This window comes from Aphelocoma coerulescens, chromosome 1 (assembly GCF_041296385.1).
Source record: "Aphelocoma coerulescens isolate FSJ_1873_10779 chromosome 1, UR_Acoe_1.0, whole genome shotgun sequence".
In the NCBI taxonomy this organism is placed as follows: Eukaryota; Metazoa; Chordata; class Aves; order Passeriformes; family Corvidae; genus Aphelocoma; species Aphelocoma coerulescens.
Window position 1 is genome coordinate 7,925,401 of NC_091013.1, and position 16,572 is coordinate 7,941,972.

The 16,572-nt window shown below is 48.2% G+C and overlaps 1 protein-coding gene across 6 annotated transcripts in view; it reads left to right on the forward strand.

The window, feature by feature from the left end:
* The window catches only part of BCOR (BCL6 corepressor), a 58,793-nt gene that overhangs the window by 21,814 nt on the left and 20,407 nt on the right, over positions 1–16,572 (forward strand). For 2 of the 6 annotated variants that reach the window (XM_069028070.1, XM_069027993.1), the window contains exons 4-8: positions 175–3,003; positions 3,698–3,751; positions 4,207–4,390; positions 12,380–12,661; positions 13,059–13,412. In XM_069028070.1, coding sequence (XP_068884171.1) covers positions 175–3,003; positions 3,698–3,751; positions 4,207–4,390; positions 12,380–12,661; positions 13,059–13,412 — 3,703 coding nt within the window. The remainder of the gene's footprint in view (positions 1–174; positions 3,004–3,697; positions 3,752–4,206; positions 4,391–12,379; positions 12,662–13,058; positions 13,413–16,572) is intronic. The other 4 variants (XM_069028213.1, XM_069028344.1, XM_069028138.1 and 1 more) reach the window with 4 other exon arrangements.

Sequence of the window (16,572 nt, forward strand, 5' to 3'; positions counted from 1 at the left end):
CTCCGCAGGTTCCTGTTCTCCCATTTTCCAGTGTAATCAGCCTCTGTACGTTTTCACAACAAACAGCATGTTTGCATTGTTACTGTTTCTCTTCCAAAATGCTGATCTATCTGTAGCTTGAATGGTAGTCATGTTAGTGAGATGTGAAAGTAACATGCTTCTTGTTCTGTAAAGGTGGATGCGACTACAGCACATCGCATTGACAGTCTTGCAGCTCTGAGTATGGACAGGTCTGGACTCATGCGAGAAGGACTCAGAGTCCCCAGCAGCATTGTCTATTCCAGCTTGTGCGGACTTGGCTCGGAAAAATCACGGGATGCTACGGGTTCGATAGCCAGCCTGGGATTTACTCCTGAAAGAAATCCAGAGATACAGTTTAAGTCTAATCCCCCCGAAGCGGTGGAAAGCGCAGCTGTCTCTGGAAAAGCCCCGAACGGCTTCAGCGCTATATACAAAACGCCACCTGGAATACAAAAAAACTCTGTCCCAACAGGGGAGACACTGGGTTTGGACCGAGCTGCAGGTGACAGGCAGAGTCCCCTTGGTGTCAATGGTGCTAGTTACCTAAGGCTCCCCTGGGTAAACCCCTACATGGAGGGCGCAACGCCCACCATATACCCTTTCCTTGACTCACCAAATAAGTATTCGTTGAACATGTACAAGGCATTGCTACCTCAGCAGTCCACCTACAGCTTACCGCAGCACCTGGCTTACTCGCCCGTATGTACAAACGGTGAACGTTTTTTATACCTGCCTCCCTCCCACTACGTTGCCCCTCACATCCCTTCGTCGCTGGCATCACCCATGAGGCTCTCGACTGCTTCAGCTTCACCAGCAATCCCACCTTTGGTGCACTGTCCGGATAAGAGCTTATCGTGGAAGATGGGGGTGAGCCCAGGCAACCCTGTCGACACGCATGCCTACCCCCACATCCAGAGCAGCAAGCAGCCCCGGGTCCCCACCGCCAAGCCAGCCCCTGCCAACTTGCCTGCGGATCCCGCACTCCTGCTGCCGCACTCGCCCCGGCCGTCCCCTCGCCTCCCCCTGCCCACCCAGGTCGGGGATGCCTATGCCGATTTCCACAAACATTTCCCCAGGATCACCACCTCTCCCTCCTCTGCTGTTACGCTCCCAAAGCCCTATGTGAACATCAGCAGTGAATTTCCACCTGCTCGCCTCTCCAACGGGAAGCTTCCCAAAGGCAGTGATGCTGGGGAGGCACCCCTGCCATCTGCCCCCCATACACGGAAGGCTGGCCATGACCGGAAAGACAGCAGGTCTCCCCCACTCCTGGAAAAGCAGACCCCGACCAAAGACGTCACCGACAAACCGCTGGACTTGTCGGCAAAAGTGGTTGATGCAGAAACTGCTGGCAAGTCAGACCATGGTAAGAAAATTATGCCAACGGTGCTGGTGCATGGAAGGGCAGGAGGGGGGACGCACTTGCCAGGCAGTGACATCGTTCAGAAAGAAACCATTTCTCCCGGAAACAGCTGCCCCATCTACAGGCCTGAAATTATCAGCACGGCACCATCCTCCTGGATCGTTCCTGGTCCCAGCCCCAGTGAGGAGGCTGGGAAGAATGTCCAACTGAAAAACAAGGCACTGGACTGGGTTATGCCACAGCCGCGGAGTTCCTCCTGCCCCAGGATGGGTGGCACGGAGGCAGTGGTCGGCAGTGTTTCGGGGACGGTGTCAGCGGGGGGGCGGCCGGCATCAGCGTCACCAGCTCCCAATGCCAACGTGGATTGCGCCAAGACGGCCCGGAGCTCTGCGGAGAGCACCGCCTCGGTTATACAGCACGTCGGGCAGCCCGTCGCCACTCCTGCGAAACACAGCACTAAGGTGGCCAAATCCTGTGGTCAGGAAGCCAACTTCAAGGCAACCGAGACTGCCCTGGCCTCCAGCCCCATCTTCCTGCCACCCAACGAGGCGTTTCGCTCCCCACCTCTGCCCTACCCCAGGAGCTACCTCCCATATCCAGTGCCGGAGGGGATTGCCATCAGCCCTCTCACCCTCCATGGGAAAGGACACGTCTACCCACACCCTGTCTTGCTGCCCAATGGCAGCCTCTACCCCACCCACCTGGCTCCCAAACCTGGCCTACCTTACAGCCTGCCAGCTGGAAGGGGGGAGTTCATGACCTACCAGGATGCGCTGGGAGTGGGGATGGTGCACCCCATGCTGTTGCAGCATTCTGCTTTGGAGATCAACAAGGAGGAGAAGACAGAACGGAGGTCACGGTCTCACGAGAGAGTCCGCTATGAGGACCCGGCTCTGCGGGGCCGGTTGCCAGAGCTCCTGGAGAGTGGTGGGAAGATGCATTTCGAAATGCCCGGTGACAAGAGCGTGAAATTGCACCAGAGCTCTGGCCATAGCAAAAACTCTGCAAAAAGCGACAAACACCTCTTCCCGGATCTTCTGCGAGACGAGCAAGAGGCTAAGAGTGAAGCAAACGCAGCGAAAGCCAGCTTTGCTACAGAAAGCAGTAATCAGACTAATGACCCTACAAAGCACAAGGTAGAGCAGGCGTCGCAGCACAGAGATTTTATTGTAATGAGAGAGGAGTTTGGAAGAAATAATGATGTTCACGAAACCTATAATTTCAAGCAAGCCCAGAGTTCATCAGTGTTCGGCTTAAGGAAAGAAGATTTATCTGTGAGCCAGCCTAAAGAGAGAGTGGCGGTCCAGCCTTCGCCTGTTTTCTTGGAAAGCGTGCACGAGAGCGATGCTCCAGCTCTGGCTTTTGGCAAGGTGCAGGAGGACGCAAAGCCGTTCTGCATGGGAACTGCTCCGCCAAGCATTGATGCCAACCAGACCTATACCAAAGATGGAGCCGACGACGCGGAGTCTGCCGATGGCAAAATACTGAAACCCAAGCCGTCGAAGTTGGCCAAGAGGATCGCAAACTCTGCTGGTTATGTAGGTGACCGATTCAAGTGTGTGACGACTGAACTCTACGCTGACTCCAGCCAGCTCAGCCGGGAGCAGCGGGCGTTGCAGGTGAGTCCGCGCGGTCCAACGACCGCCGCGCTTTTTGTCGTTATTTCTCTGTTGCAAGTCACAGTTGAGTTTTTAAAGTTGAGAGAAGCGACACAAGTGGGGAGACCAGAAATTCATTTTGTTGGGTCGTACTCGCCAGAAATGGTTTTAAATAGCAAAGTAAGTTTGTTAATGAGAGCGAGGCGATGTAAAGAATAGCATGTGTGGCTTATAGGTATGTATGGGCTAGTGAGCTTTAAAGGGCTTTTACTAAGATCTGATACAAATGTTAATGCACGTCAATGCAATGTTTGTGCAGTTTCGAGGGGAGTCGGACAGGCATGCATGTTACCTTGGCGCTGGCTGTAATTTCTCGGCTGGCCTGTAGTGCCAGCTAGCACAGCATACCCAGAAGTTGTGATTAGCATGCCAAATGTGCTGTTGGATGGCAAGGAGTTGCAGCCATGCATTAGCGGGTCTCAGGCAACGTTGGTGCCAAGCGAGCGCGTAGGGAAGAGTAGGAGCGGTATTGAGGTTGATGCTAAGGGATGATAGACAGATGCTGTGTAGGAATATTCTTAGGGTGTTTTACTTATAATGAAGGGATGAGTTAAGCCAAATTGTTTTGCATTGTTAAGAAAAGAATTGGTTTATGCTTATAAAAATGGATGAAATTATCTAAATGATCCATTGAGTGCCCATTTTAATTACATAGATGGAAGGATTACAAGAGGACAGTATTTTATGTCTACCTGCTGCTTACTGTGAGGTCAGTTCTTCAAATTTTTATTACTAGACTCTTACATAAACCTTTGAGTTAAATTTCATTTCCAAATACACAAAGGGAAGTTTGTGGGCCATGGTCGTCTTTTATTCATTGTATGGTTTTGTGTTGTTGTTTTTATTTTATTTTACTTTATTTCTTTTTGTTTTTGTCTCTTTTTACCTCCAAAATGGATTGTTTTTGTTTTATATATAATATACATTTTTATATAATCTTTTATATATATATATACTTATATATGAAAGAATTGTGTGGCTATTTGCTTATAAGATGCTAGAACACTGTTTTACAAGTCAGGTGTGTTAAACTCCTACCCTTAACTATCTATCTGAAACCTTGGTTTTGAGTCAATTTTTTCTTTGGAAATGCTTTCATATAAGGTAAGGTAAATGAAGTAGTTTTTATTGCAAGACTTTTTTTCATATCAATTCTCTTTCTAGCGTGCAATGATGCGCTTCTCAGAGTTGGAGATGAAAGAGAGAGAAGGCCAAACAGCTACCAAAGACTCAGAGGTCTGCAGATTCAGCCAGGCAGACTGGGAAAACTTGAAAGGAAACAGTGAAAAGAAGCCAAAGTCTGTTGCTCTGGAAGATGCCATTGCTGACCAAAATGACAATGACAGATGTAAGCGAATTTAGATGGCTTTCTGAAGCGTGTATGTGTCTCTGTGCCATGGCAGCTTGCAGCAAAGCAAGCAAATCTTCGTGTTCTCACCGTGTTGCTGGTGAAAGTCACTGACCTCATCCTCTGCAGGTGCTGAGTTGCCATGGCTGGTGCCCTCTGTGCTTGTTTTGGGGTTTGCAAGTTTCTGGTTGCCATTGTACCTGCTTTTCAGGAGATAAGTTAACTGCCTGTCACCGAGTTCCTGCCTTAGAGAGATCCTCCTTTTAACTGATGGGGTGCTGCATCAGCCAGTGAAAGCAAAAGTCCAAGGTTATATTTTAAATATGGAAGGGAGATGGGGGAAGAGAGGAAAGCAAGGAGGAGTTCAGCTTCCTGAAGTTGCAGTAGCACTGAGATATGCCAGTATTGCAGTCTTCAGGCAAAGCAGGGATGGAGGACAGAAGAGTGATGGGAAGTGGGGAAGGATGTGATCTGCCAGGCTGGCTTATCCATAAAGGCTGCCAGTAACGACTCCAAATGATAAGAAGCTACTTTGCCAGGGTGACTTCTGCTGCAGTGGCTGGGGAGGTATGTGAGGCACAGGTTCTTGCAGGCAGAGTCTGTGAAATTCCCTGTGGGGCTGTCAGTTCCCTCTAGGCTGTGGCCATGGTGTCAGAGGACTGTGGAAAATGCAACATCTTAAAACTAAGATGAACTTCAAAATAAACAAATGGTATTAGGGGATTTTTTACTGTATGCGAGAAAAGATCACTTCTTTTTTGTTTGTGCCCTTGCTAAACATATGGCTTCTGTCAGTTTCTACAGGTTTTTTTTGTTTTACCTATGTATTTATGGAATGGATCAGTTCCTTCTGTTGCTACTTTGTTTTGAACAACTCAGAAAAAAAAAATCTGTGCTGAAAGCATTGCAAAACAAGAGGAAACGCACTGCAGGCTGCTCCTTGTGTGTGTGTGTGTGTGTTTGTGCACTGTGTAACTCAGTGGTTAAGTGTGCTCTTCTGTAGGCGGAGATTCATGGGTAGGGCTAGTAGAAAATTTCGTTCAGGCAATTTAATAACTTTGAATTATTATTCTGGTCTTTGGTTAATGCTTTTGGCAGAGAGCACGCTGGTCAATCGTACTTGCTCAGTTACTCACCTAAATCAAGTTACTGTGGTATTGCTATTGCTGAAATAACAGCCTCAACAAAAATCGGCCTGGCAAAACAGCAAGGGAAGGTTTTAATTGTGGAAGTGGAGAGGGTACCAGGGTGGGGAGAGGCAGGCTGAGGCTCTGGAAGCTGGACAGCCTTTTCCTTTTCCAAGCTCTATTGAGGTAGCTGCAGGGAGGAAGGCACAGCTGCCTTTCCAGTCCCCGTGTTAAAGCTGAGAGCTGGGCAGGCTGCCGCCCTTGCTGTCCCCATTGCAGCCTTCCTTGCTCCTCAGAGGACTTGGGATGCCCTGGTGATGTCCTCTGTTAAATTCCACCTTGGTTGTGCTGGAAAGCTAGAAGAGCAGCGGCAGCAGCAGTCCTGCAGCTTGTTCTGGCTGCAGAGAGGGCTCAGCAAAGAGGAGGATGATGGGCTGTGGAGCTGAGGGAGGGGCCCAGGGGATTAACAGAGGGAGGGGAAGGCAGGCTTGCTCAGGGACATGGGGCTGCTTGTGGAGGGATGGCGGGGGGCTGTGGAGAGGATGAGTGTTAGAGCATAATTGTATGCTGAAACCCCTCCCCCCATCCTTGCAAAAGGCTGATGATACGGTTTGTCTGTAAACTCACCATTTAGTGAGATCTCCGACACTTGAATCTGCTGGCTAAAATGTGTTTGAGACTGTTAAGTAACTGCTGGAAGCAGGGAAAGTATGTTCAGTCTTATGCTAGTTCATTCCTTTCCCTTGCTAATTAGGTCTGACTTAACAGGCTATTTCAGACTTTGGCCAAATGTCTAAACTCCTAAAAGCACGGGTGTGTTCTGCTGAGGAAGCTCCTTTTTTTGTATGCCCTTCTGGGCAGCTGCAAGTACTTACCAGTACAGATTCAGGTCTCAGTAAAAGTTTTTTATCGAGGTGGTTCACCTCCTGCCCCTTGGGATAGCAGCTGATAAATCAGGAAGCCGAGTTTCACGCCTCTTGAATGCCTCCACTGTGGTGGCTTGGGCTCTCTGTTGGGGCTTAAGCCACCGGCAGCCTTAATGCATCTCTCACTGGGTGACTGGCAAAGGGGTGATGAGCTCTGCCTTCTCTTCCCCTTTGGTGAGAGCCAGGGCTGCTTATCTTTTGCCTTCCCTTTGCCTTCAATTTCTGACCACACTGTTGGTGCTTTTGGCTTTAAAGCTCCTGAACGGGAACGAGCTGATGGTTTGCAGCCTCGTCTGTTTCCTTTCTGCCTCCTGCAAGCGATCTTGCTGCTTGAAAAGTTGTTTCCCCGTTTCATGTTTCTCTGGCGCTAGCTGAAAGTGAAACAGCCGTGCCTTTACCTGTGTGAGGAGGGAATTTAGGAGTGAAACCGGTGAGCTGTTCTGCCGCGACTGCCAGCACTTCACCTGCCTGATGTCGGCGGGGAAGAAGGAAACTGCATCCAAAACTGTGATCGTGGCATGGAGCCAACTCCCAGGGCTCCCCCGCTGCTGCCTCGGCACGGTGGCAGCCGTGCTTGGCATGGAGCACCAGAGCTGATCGGGGCCCTGGCAGCTGCCTGCCCCCTTGGCTCCTCTAAACCTACCAGTGCAACAAAGGGCTAAATAGCACGGGCAGGTGATGCTTACAGAGGCATCTGATGGGATGGAAACTGCTCTTTTTTTTAGCTTGTCCTAGGACTTGCTGATTTTCCTAGCTGTATTGCATGTGTATAGACTTTTTTGGAAGCAGACGAAGGCATAATGTCTGGTTCCTTAAGTTTTCTTCTGACTTGGCAGTGCACGGCTTTGTTGTACTGGGAGTCTCCTTAAGCTTCATCAAGCCTTCTGGAGAAGGGTAAAAGAGGTGGGCTTTTGTTTTGTTTAGCTTTTTGTTTTGCCTTTTTTTTTTTTTAAAGGCCCAATTTAAGGCAGGTAGCCATGTTAGCTAATTAATGAGCAATTAAGGCCGAGCAGTAAAGTAGAAGTGCTTCAGTTCTCTCCCATCTCGTTTAGGTTTTGCTGGGCATCTGAGACCGGGCATCTGAGAGCAGCCGCAAAGCTGCTTTGTTGCCAAGGTGACTTGTAAATGTTGCTGAGGCAATGCTGCTCCAGTGCATTTTCATAGCACAAACATGATAAATTATGGGATGCATATGTCATGAGTCATAGGATTGTTCAGAGATCAAGTGATTTAAGCTATTGGAATGGACACACGCATCAATACGGGCATGTGATGATCGCATGTTGGTTCGTAACAAAGCTCTTCCAGAGGTTTTGAAAATCATGCTTGAGTGTGAAAGATTGAATAAATTCTACAAGCTGTGAATTTCTTGGTTGGGGAGCATGACTTTACCTGTTTATTTAGTTGTTTAGGATGGAAGACACTGCCTGTTTAAACCTTAGCTGGGCACAATTACCCCAATATATTAAAAGCCTGCTCTTAAGGCATGAGGTCATGAGGAAGAAGTTAAAGCAGTTTGTAGGTGTGAAGGTAAATGGTGTAATGTGCCAAAACACATTGTACAATTGATCTTAGCGTTGTAGCGAGGTGCTGGTGTCTCTTTGCATGGTGATCCCCTGCTTTTCTTGTTTCTTGCTGAGCTGTGAGTACACTGGAACAAATGAAAGATGGAGGCAGTAAACATGTCCTTTGCCCTGGTCAGTTATTACCTTCCTGCCACAGGACATAGTGCAAAAAGAAAAAGGGAAAAAGAGTGGTGGTTGCTTGTTTGTGCAGTGTGGTAGGCTTGGGCAGAATGAAACAAATTCAGAAAGCTCCCAAGCAGAGAGAGGTACATGGAGGGAAAAGTGAAATCAGCTGGGTTCCTTCTGCCCCATGGGATACTCAGAATTGAATTCTGAGGATGTCTTATGGAATTTCTTACTGTTGTTGTGATCTCCGTGCTGAATACTGGGTTTTAGCATTTGGATAGTCATTACCGTTCTTGGATGAATAAAAGGTGCCTTGCATAAGTGAGCGCAATGAGAGGTTGCTGCAGGGAAGAGGAAAGGCAGTTTTTAGCTGCCATGTTATTTGAACAAAAGAATCTGCAGCTTAAACACTAAGATGTGTTTCCTTTTTTGCATCGCATGGGAGGGCCTGGTCTCAAGCAGTTGACAGCAACAGGAAGATGGAAAAATGAAAGAAAGGTTTTTTTGGGTAGCGTGTTTGTGTGTGCGCGTAACTTTCTCGTGAGATTGTAGCCCATGCACAAAGCCAGAAAGCCCTGAGATTGTAGCCCATGTCTAAGCCCGTCCTTCAGACAGAAACCAGATGTGAAGAAGCATTTTCTTAATTCTTCCTTGTTTCTAGATTGGTAGGACAGTGAGAAATGGTTTGAATTGTTGGTGTTGGTTGTCACAGCTGGTGTGAGACTGGCAAATACTGGAGGCTTGAGGAAGGAACACATTTAAGAGTTTAATCTCCTTACTCATAGAGGTGTGTTGCTATGAGAACTCAGCATTTATCCTGTGTTTTTGGCTACCTTGCCACTGTTTGAATAATGATGATATAAAAACTCCCAAGTATTTTGTTGTTGTTTTCTTCTTCAGGCAGAGAAAAGGATGTTGTAGATACATGGCACGGGAGGGGGGTGGTGGGAACAAAAGCAGATAAATTCTCCTCATCCTTGTTGGGCACGCATGTTATGCTTATGTTGCTGTGCTTCTTGTTGACATTTATATCTTAATTTGGGGAGACATGGCGTCTGATCCCGGTTGCTTGCAAAACAGTTTGAGGACAGAGTGGAATCCGGTGGTAAAATATTAATAGAGCCTGCGTTCCGTGAGGCAGCTGCAGCTGTGCCAGGGGGAAAAGCCTCTGGGCTTGCGACGTGTCCGTGCAGGCTGCGAGGAGAGCCTGACAGCCTGTGGGCTGTGCCGTGTCCCCAGCAGCGGCTGACCTTTGTTCTTTCGCACTGAAAGCCCAGCTGTGGGAGAGGCGGGAGCGCCGGAGCAGAGAGGCGAGGACGCGTCCCGCGCGGCACCCTGGCTGCGCCGGGGCTGCGCTCCCGCGTCGATGCGGGATGGTTACACAACCGGGATTAGTGCGCGGAGATGCCGCTTCCCTAATGGTCTTAGCTGCAGCGAGCGGGACGGATTTCAGAGCCGCGTGTGCAGCGGGCGGTCCTTGAGAGGGATTTCTGGCTCGGCAGCTGCGGAGATGCAGCTCTGGTCCCCTGAGGGTCCCTCTCGAGCGGAGGCCAAGGTGTCACGGAGCTGCTGGCAGCGAGGGCTTTTTGGATGAACCGCAGTTAGGTGTGTGCTGTTCTTCCCAGCATGTGGAGCCCCGGAGGAACGCTGACAGTGACAAGCTGTTAGCAAGGTCTCTCCCCTCTTTATTTTTCAGCACAGTCTGAGCGAGCGGCGCTCGGCATCCCCGTGCCAAGTCCTCTTGCAGATAGAGAAGGAATTAATCTGCAGCAGGTCGCTTTCGGTGGTGGCAGGCTGGAATTAGCTTGCTGTTTCCTGCAAGCCATAAAGATTAAGACCGTCACCCCCCCCGCCCCCCCGCCACCTCCCTACACCCTGCTACTTCCTCTGACCCTGCAAGAGCTTCTCTGGGAATTGGTCAGGATGTGCCTGTCTTTTCTCAGGCCAGACAGTGTTAGGAGCAGGAAAGCTATCCCAGTGTAGCGACTCTCAGCATGAACCATGGCCTGTAGCTGTTCGTGCTGCTGGAGATGAGAAGGCTCTAAGACAGCAGGAGCGTGGCTGAGAGTGCCCTTACCTGATCTCTTCAGGGAAACTGACCACAGAAGTATAATGTTTCCTTATGAAAGGAGGAAAATAGCAGATTGCATTAAAAATGTAAAATGAAATCTGATAGACGCATTTATTTCTATAGTGATACTTAAAACGTGACTGGTCCAGCTGCTTTTATGCTGTGTGAAACAGGACTGCTGGTGCTTTTGGTGTGGTTATAGGGTACAGCTGTGGGGCGGTGTCCTCATGCCAGATGTGTGAGTACAGGGTGCTGCCAGATCCGTTCTGATCTGGGGGGACGCTGCGATTTAGAGGCACGTCATAGTAAGCTGAGATACCTGTTCTCTGGAACATTTCAGCGTTGTTGGCTGGAAGAAGTGTGACAAAGTGCATTTTAAAGTCTGGGAGGGAGCATGTGTTGGCCAGACGGCCTTGTGGAGAGGAGCATCGCCAAACAGCGGAGCAGCCCAAGCGTCCCGCTCGCCTGCAGAAAATCAGCTTTTGTTTTGATTTTTCTTGGCCCATATCTTGTGCTGTTTTATAAGCAGCCCTGCAGGCAGCTTCCCAAGCAGCGTAAAAATTATGCTAGGGTGTCTTCTGGTGCCCACAAACATCTCCAGAGCCCTTGGTGCTACTTGGAGCCATTTCCAGGTTGTGGTGAAGAGAAATCTCACCAGGGAAGTTTCCCCTTCCCACTGCCCCCAGCCTTCCATTACTGACAACAGCTATTTCAAGGAAGGTCGAGAAACCAGGAGGGGTTGGCAGAGCTGTGGGATGGTGCAGTCAAGATAAGGTGAGATAGAGTTGGGCTGCATCCAGGTGCTGCCAGTGGTGGGTCTTGGAGGGGACAGGAGGGGAGATGGGAGAGGGGAACAGTGTCAGCCCTGATAAGGGGGAAGAGCAGAAGCTGAAGGCCAGGCTGGACAGGGCAAGAGACTGAGTAAAAGAGAGAGAGGATCCATGGGAGGGAAGGGCAACAGAGCTGTCAGGAGTCCAGGTAGGAAACCAGCAGATGTGTCTGCAGGAAGGGAAGTGGGAGAAGGAGGAAGGGCAAGAAGGAGGAAGAGGAAAAGGGGCAGAGAGCTGTGGGAAAGTAGGATGGAACATAGAGTTTGCCAAACAGTGGCAGAGATGTGGAGTATTGGTTGACCAGGAGGGCTAAAACATGTGGGAAGCCCAAGTTGTTTGTGACAATTGTAAATGGGAGCTGATTATCTGTGTTGCAGTCTGCACTGCATCTCTGCCTAACCTTGCCTTTGCTAGTTTGGTTGAACCCAAGAAAACAACGTTTTTCAAGATGGTGATTAAGTGTAATTTTAAATCAAGCATCCATTTAAAATTGCATAGGCTGTCTCTGAATTTGGGCAAACAGTATTGGAGGGAAGCTGGAGTTAGTGCAGGCGAGGCAGCATGGGTGTTTTTGTGGCTAATTTGTCAGACTAGTTTCTAGTAAGCTTTTCAGAGCTCACCCTCTTGCTATTGCTGGAAATACTCCTTGAAAAAAAGTGAGGTCTGTTTTAAAAGGAGGTGACAGAGATCATGTGAGGTACAGTGACTGGTTGGTTACTTGAAGTGAGGAAGCCTTTTTATAACCTTGGATTCAAGTAGTGCTTTTTTGCAAAATATCACAGCTATTCTTAGTGGCATTTCTGTGTCCGTGTGTGCGTGTTCTGTATCCCATTTATATCTCCTGAAGAAGGGATGAATGCTTTTAAGTCAGACTCTGCAATTCGATGGGAGAAGTTAGTGAAAGATTAGGAGTTAAGGGAGGACTAATACTTGGTTGTCATCAGAAGGTATTTTTGAACTGGGTTGTTACTTGCCACAGTTTAGGGAGGTGAGGTTGCTTTTTGAAAAGGGTTTGTGCTTTCAGTATCTAAAGATGTTTCTTTATTTAAAAAAGCATATTGTGATGTTTCTATGGATACAAGCATTGTGAATGTTGTGCTTCTTAAATTAATGTAAAAACAACACAAAGTAATGTGCTTTTGGGGGTTTTGTGCTTAACTGTTGAGAAAACTGCTGGCCAGAGGAGACTTGTTCCCAAGTACAGTTTTGTGTTTATTTGCATGCCTCGTGAGCTGTAAGTCATGATGGAGATGACATTGAAGAGATCAGAGAGCAAAGCCATCTCACAGTGAATTGTGTTGTATTTATTAGGTCTTGTGGTGTTTGTTTGTTTTTTATTTTTAGGTAACTTTACTAGTACTGAAAACAACCGAGGTCACTTTCTGGAAACTCCAGAGGAAAAAGATCTCTCAAATGAGAAATGTTATTTAGAGAGGCATTCTGTATATGAAAAGGCAGAAGACCAGCCAACAGAAGATATTGGCCAACATTCATGTCCACGTCTGGACAGGAAACGTAAACACTCTGGTGAGAGAGTGCAAAATGATGGCAGCCAAAATGAAAGCTTTGTGGATGAACTGCAGGACGAAGTTATATCAAAAGCAAAAAAGAAGAAGAACTCCAAAGGTAAGACAGCATTTTGCTTTGGTCTCTCTCAAGGAATGTCTTGTGAAGGGAACGTCGCTTTGGCTTAATGTGTTTCCATTTTTGAACTTGCTAGTTACTAATGTGAGCACTGTCATTTCACTTTAAATTATATATATGTATATATATGTATGTATATATATGTGTATATATATATGTATATATAAAAAAACTTGGTATGTAAGGATAAAGCACTAGTCATTGGACACTGTAGCCACAGCAGTGCAAGTTACTGTAGTGCATGTAACCCTTAATGAGCGAACCTTTAAAATGCATAGTGTGGTGCTAAAGCTGAGACTATATGCCCCGAAAGTGAAATGTAGCTTTTGTTTTAAGTTGAGGGGGCTTTTTGATTAATTTTTAGTTATTTTTCCATTAGATGACTGGCCTGAGAGGGAAATGACAAACAATTCCTCTAACCACTTAGAAGAGCCCAATTGTAATGAGGTGACCAACCTGAAGGTGTGCATTGAATTAACAGGGCTCCATCCCAAAAAGCAGCGTCACCTGCAGCATCTTAGGGAACTATGGGAGCAGCAGGTGTCACCAGAGAGATCCCCGTCCGGCAAGTTGGGCCGGCAAAGCAGGAAAGATTTAGCTGAGGCTGTTCAGCCAGAGGCCACTGCAAAGGTCAAAGACTTCACAGAAGAAAGGCACACCAAGAAAAGGTCAGAGGCCAAAAGCAATAGAAGTTGGTCTGAAGAGTCCCTCAAAACAAGTGACAATGAACAAGGTATGCAGAGACTACTAGGGAAACCAGCTGGCTTTAGCATTTACAGTGACGCATGCTGCCACCGATGTTAAGGAATTGTCGAGAGCTTTTTTTCTTTCTTTTTTAAAAAAATTATATATATTTCTGTAGATGTCCATTTGTATAAGGACTGAAACCTCTTTAAGAATGGCACTGTAGCTGATATTTGTCAGACAAGAAAATGTGTTTGTGTATGTGTGTGTAACTATGTGTTTGTGTGTGTGTGTGTGTGTGTGTGTGTTTTGGCTTTAAATATTTTCATAGGTGATGTGAAGATGAAGTTTATGGCTCTAGAGGAGAGCGGGGTGGGGGTCATAAAACGTGGGCATGCCTTTGGGTGAGAGAGGGAGCAAACAGGCTGCTAGTTGGTGTAAGGGTGTTTAACCACACATAGGACTTGAGGGGCTGTGAACTTCTGAAACGGTCAGCACAGCTATAGCAACTCTTGATCTCGGGAACCCAACACCTCCAGCACCCTCAGCTCTGCTAGCTTTCCCTGCCTTTCCCAGGACATATGCTCAAGAGCAAAGCTCATCCTCCTCCTGAGAAGGATGCTTTGCTGGTTTGTCCTGAGCATGTCCTGTAAACCCCTATCACCCTACTTCCCGGCCCCTTGACAGAGATCTTCCAGCAGCTCTCTCCTAAGGGATTGCTTCCTCGAAGTGTATCAGGCATTTCCTTGACTTGTTTCTGGTTTCTTCTTTCCCCCTCACTCCACTTCCTCCTTTCCCCATCCTCCCTCCCATTTCTGTCAATTACCTACCCCGGGGGAGAACCTGTGGATCTCTGCCAAAAAAAATCTGCCAGATTTTCATTGGGATGGACAGGTCACTCTCCTGTCTTCACTGTCCTCAGACCCTGGGCACATTTTCTTTGATGCTTTTCTCCTTCCCTGCAACATTTTGCTCTGTAGCTTGGCTGAAGAACTGATGGGGAATGGAATCACAGAGTCCACAGGGCCCTTTTCTTTTCTTTCTCTTCTCCTGTTCTTACCTCTTCAAGCCCTCTGCTTTTTTTTGAGGAAAGACTATTTCTGGGAGTGAGAGCTCCATGTATGGCATTTGGGCTCCTTCCTCCTTCACAAGCCTGGGAGCTTCATTGACTGGAAGATGTTCACATTCCAGCTGGCCTAACCTGTACTTCAGCTGAGATCCCCTTTAAAGAGAGAAGCATGAGGAGAGTGGATCCTCTTGTCCCGTGCCATGGAGAGGACCGAGTCCAGATCATCCTGTGCCAGTGAGGACTTTCCTTGGTAGTGTCTGTGAAACAGTCACAGGCAAAAATATCAGCTTCCCTTCGGTCCTAAAGCTCCTCATCTATCCTTCTCCTTGGTAGGACTATCTGAGGCAGAAACCCCCAAACTTTGATGCTTATTGATGGGGAAGGTTCTCCAAAAGGATTTGTGGAGCAGGAGATCAAAACTTGGTTTAAAAGGAGCTTTGACTCTTATTTCCTTGCTTTATGTGCTGCCTTGGCGGGCATGGTGTCAGCTCAAACACCCCTGCCCCTCACCTTTGTACTTTCAGAGAGGGATACCTTGTAGAGATTAAACAAGGGTCACTGACAAGAAGCTGTACTGTGTAAGGATGCTCTCACTTTCCCCTGGAATGCCTCCTGTGGCAGTGACAGGCTTATGGCCTTGGGAAAGAAAAAGAGGTGGCTCCCAGTTTATGCACCATTCCCAAAGGCATTTAGGTTCAGTTGCTGCCCTATGGCTATGAAAAAACTCTTAGGTTCGGAAGCTGCTATAAAACCATAAACTTGACTAAATTGCACCTCGCTATTCATTGTTCAAAGACACTGGATATCATCCAGATAATTTTGCTGGTACTTCTCCAGCCCTGTTGAAGTGTAAACTTTTTTATCTCCTTGTTCTTAGTTGACTGGGATGAGGACATTTGTATGACAGAGCATCCTCTGCATGACAGTCTCATAGGGATGGAGACTTCCAGCTTGTCTGTCTTGCTCAGGACCAGTCCTCAAACTTTTCTTAAGCAAGCAGAGACTGTCAGTGTGAGAATATACACCATCACTTGCAGCTTTTTTTTTTTTTTAATTTAATTTGGGGCTGGGAACAGCTGTTCTCTGTGCTCAAGCACTGCCTGCAGTTGTGGTAGTCTCTGCTGCTGGGCAGCTGGTTATATCCTGAGGAACAGGCTGTAACAGGACATGAGGGTTGCCTCTGTGCCTCTGAAGCCTTAGTCTAACATTAGCAGGATGATTTTCCACCCCTGCCTGCAAATCTCTGGGAATGTGGATGTTTCTGACTTCTGGGCTTGTCCCCCCAGTTGTGTTTATCCAAAGCAGTGTGGGCAGCGGGTCAAGGCAGGTGATTCTGTCTCTCTGCTCTGCTCCTGTGAGATCCCACCTGCAGTGCTGTGTCCAGTTTTTGGGTCCCCAACGTGGGAAGGATGTGGACCTGCTCTGGAGCAAGTCCAGGGGAGGACACGAAGATAATCGGGGCTGGATTACCTCTGCTATGAACACAGGCTGACAGGGTTGGGATTGTTCAGCCTGGAGAAGAGAAGGCTCTGGGGAGACCATAGGGCACCTTCCAGTACCTAAAGAGGGCTGTAAGAGAGCTGGAGAGGGACTTTTGACAAGGGCATCTAGTGATAGGACAAGTGCTAACGGATTTAAGCTGACAGAGAGTAGGTTTAGATTAGGTTATTAGGAAGGAATTCGTGACTGTGAGAGTGGTGAGGCACTGGAACAGGCTGCACAGGGAAACTGGCTGCCTCATCTCTCATCTCTGGAAGTGTTTAGGGCCGGGTTGGATGGGGCTCTGAGCAACCTGGTCTAGTGGAAGGTGTCCCTGTTAGAACTGGATGATCTTTAAGGGACAATCTCCCTTCCAGCCCAAACCATTTTGTGGTTCTGTGATCCTGTTGCAAAGTGACATTGCCGTGCTGGGTCTCTGGGGTGCAGCAGGTCCATGATGAACATGGGGGTACTGCAGCCTCAGGGCATCACAGTGCTTGCCCAGCCCCATGACCAAGGCAGAAGCCATGGTCTCTGTGGGGGTCCCAGCTGGGCAATAACCCTGTGCTGCTGGCGGTGCAGTGCCAGCTCTGCTGATGCTCCCCCGGGGAGCCACAGCCGCTCACCCGGTGCGGGGAGAAAGCTCGAACAGCGCGGAAAC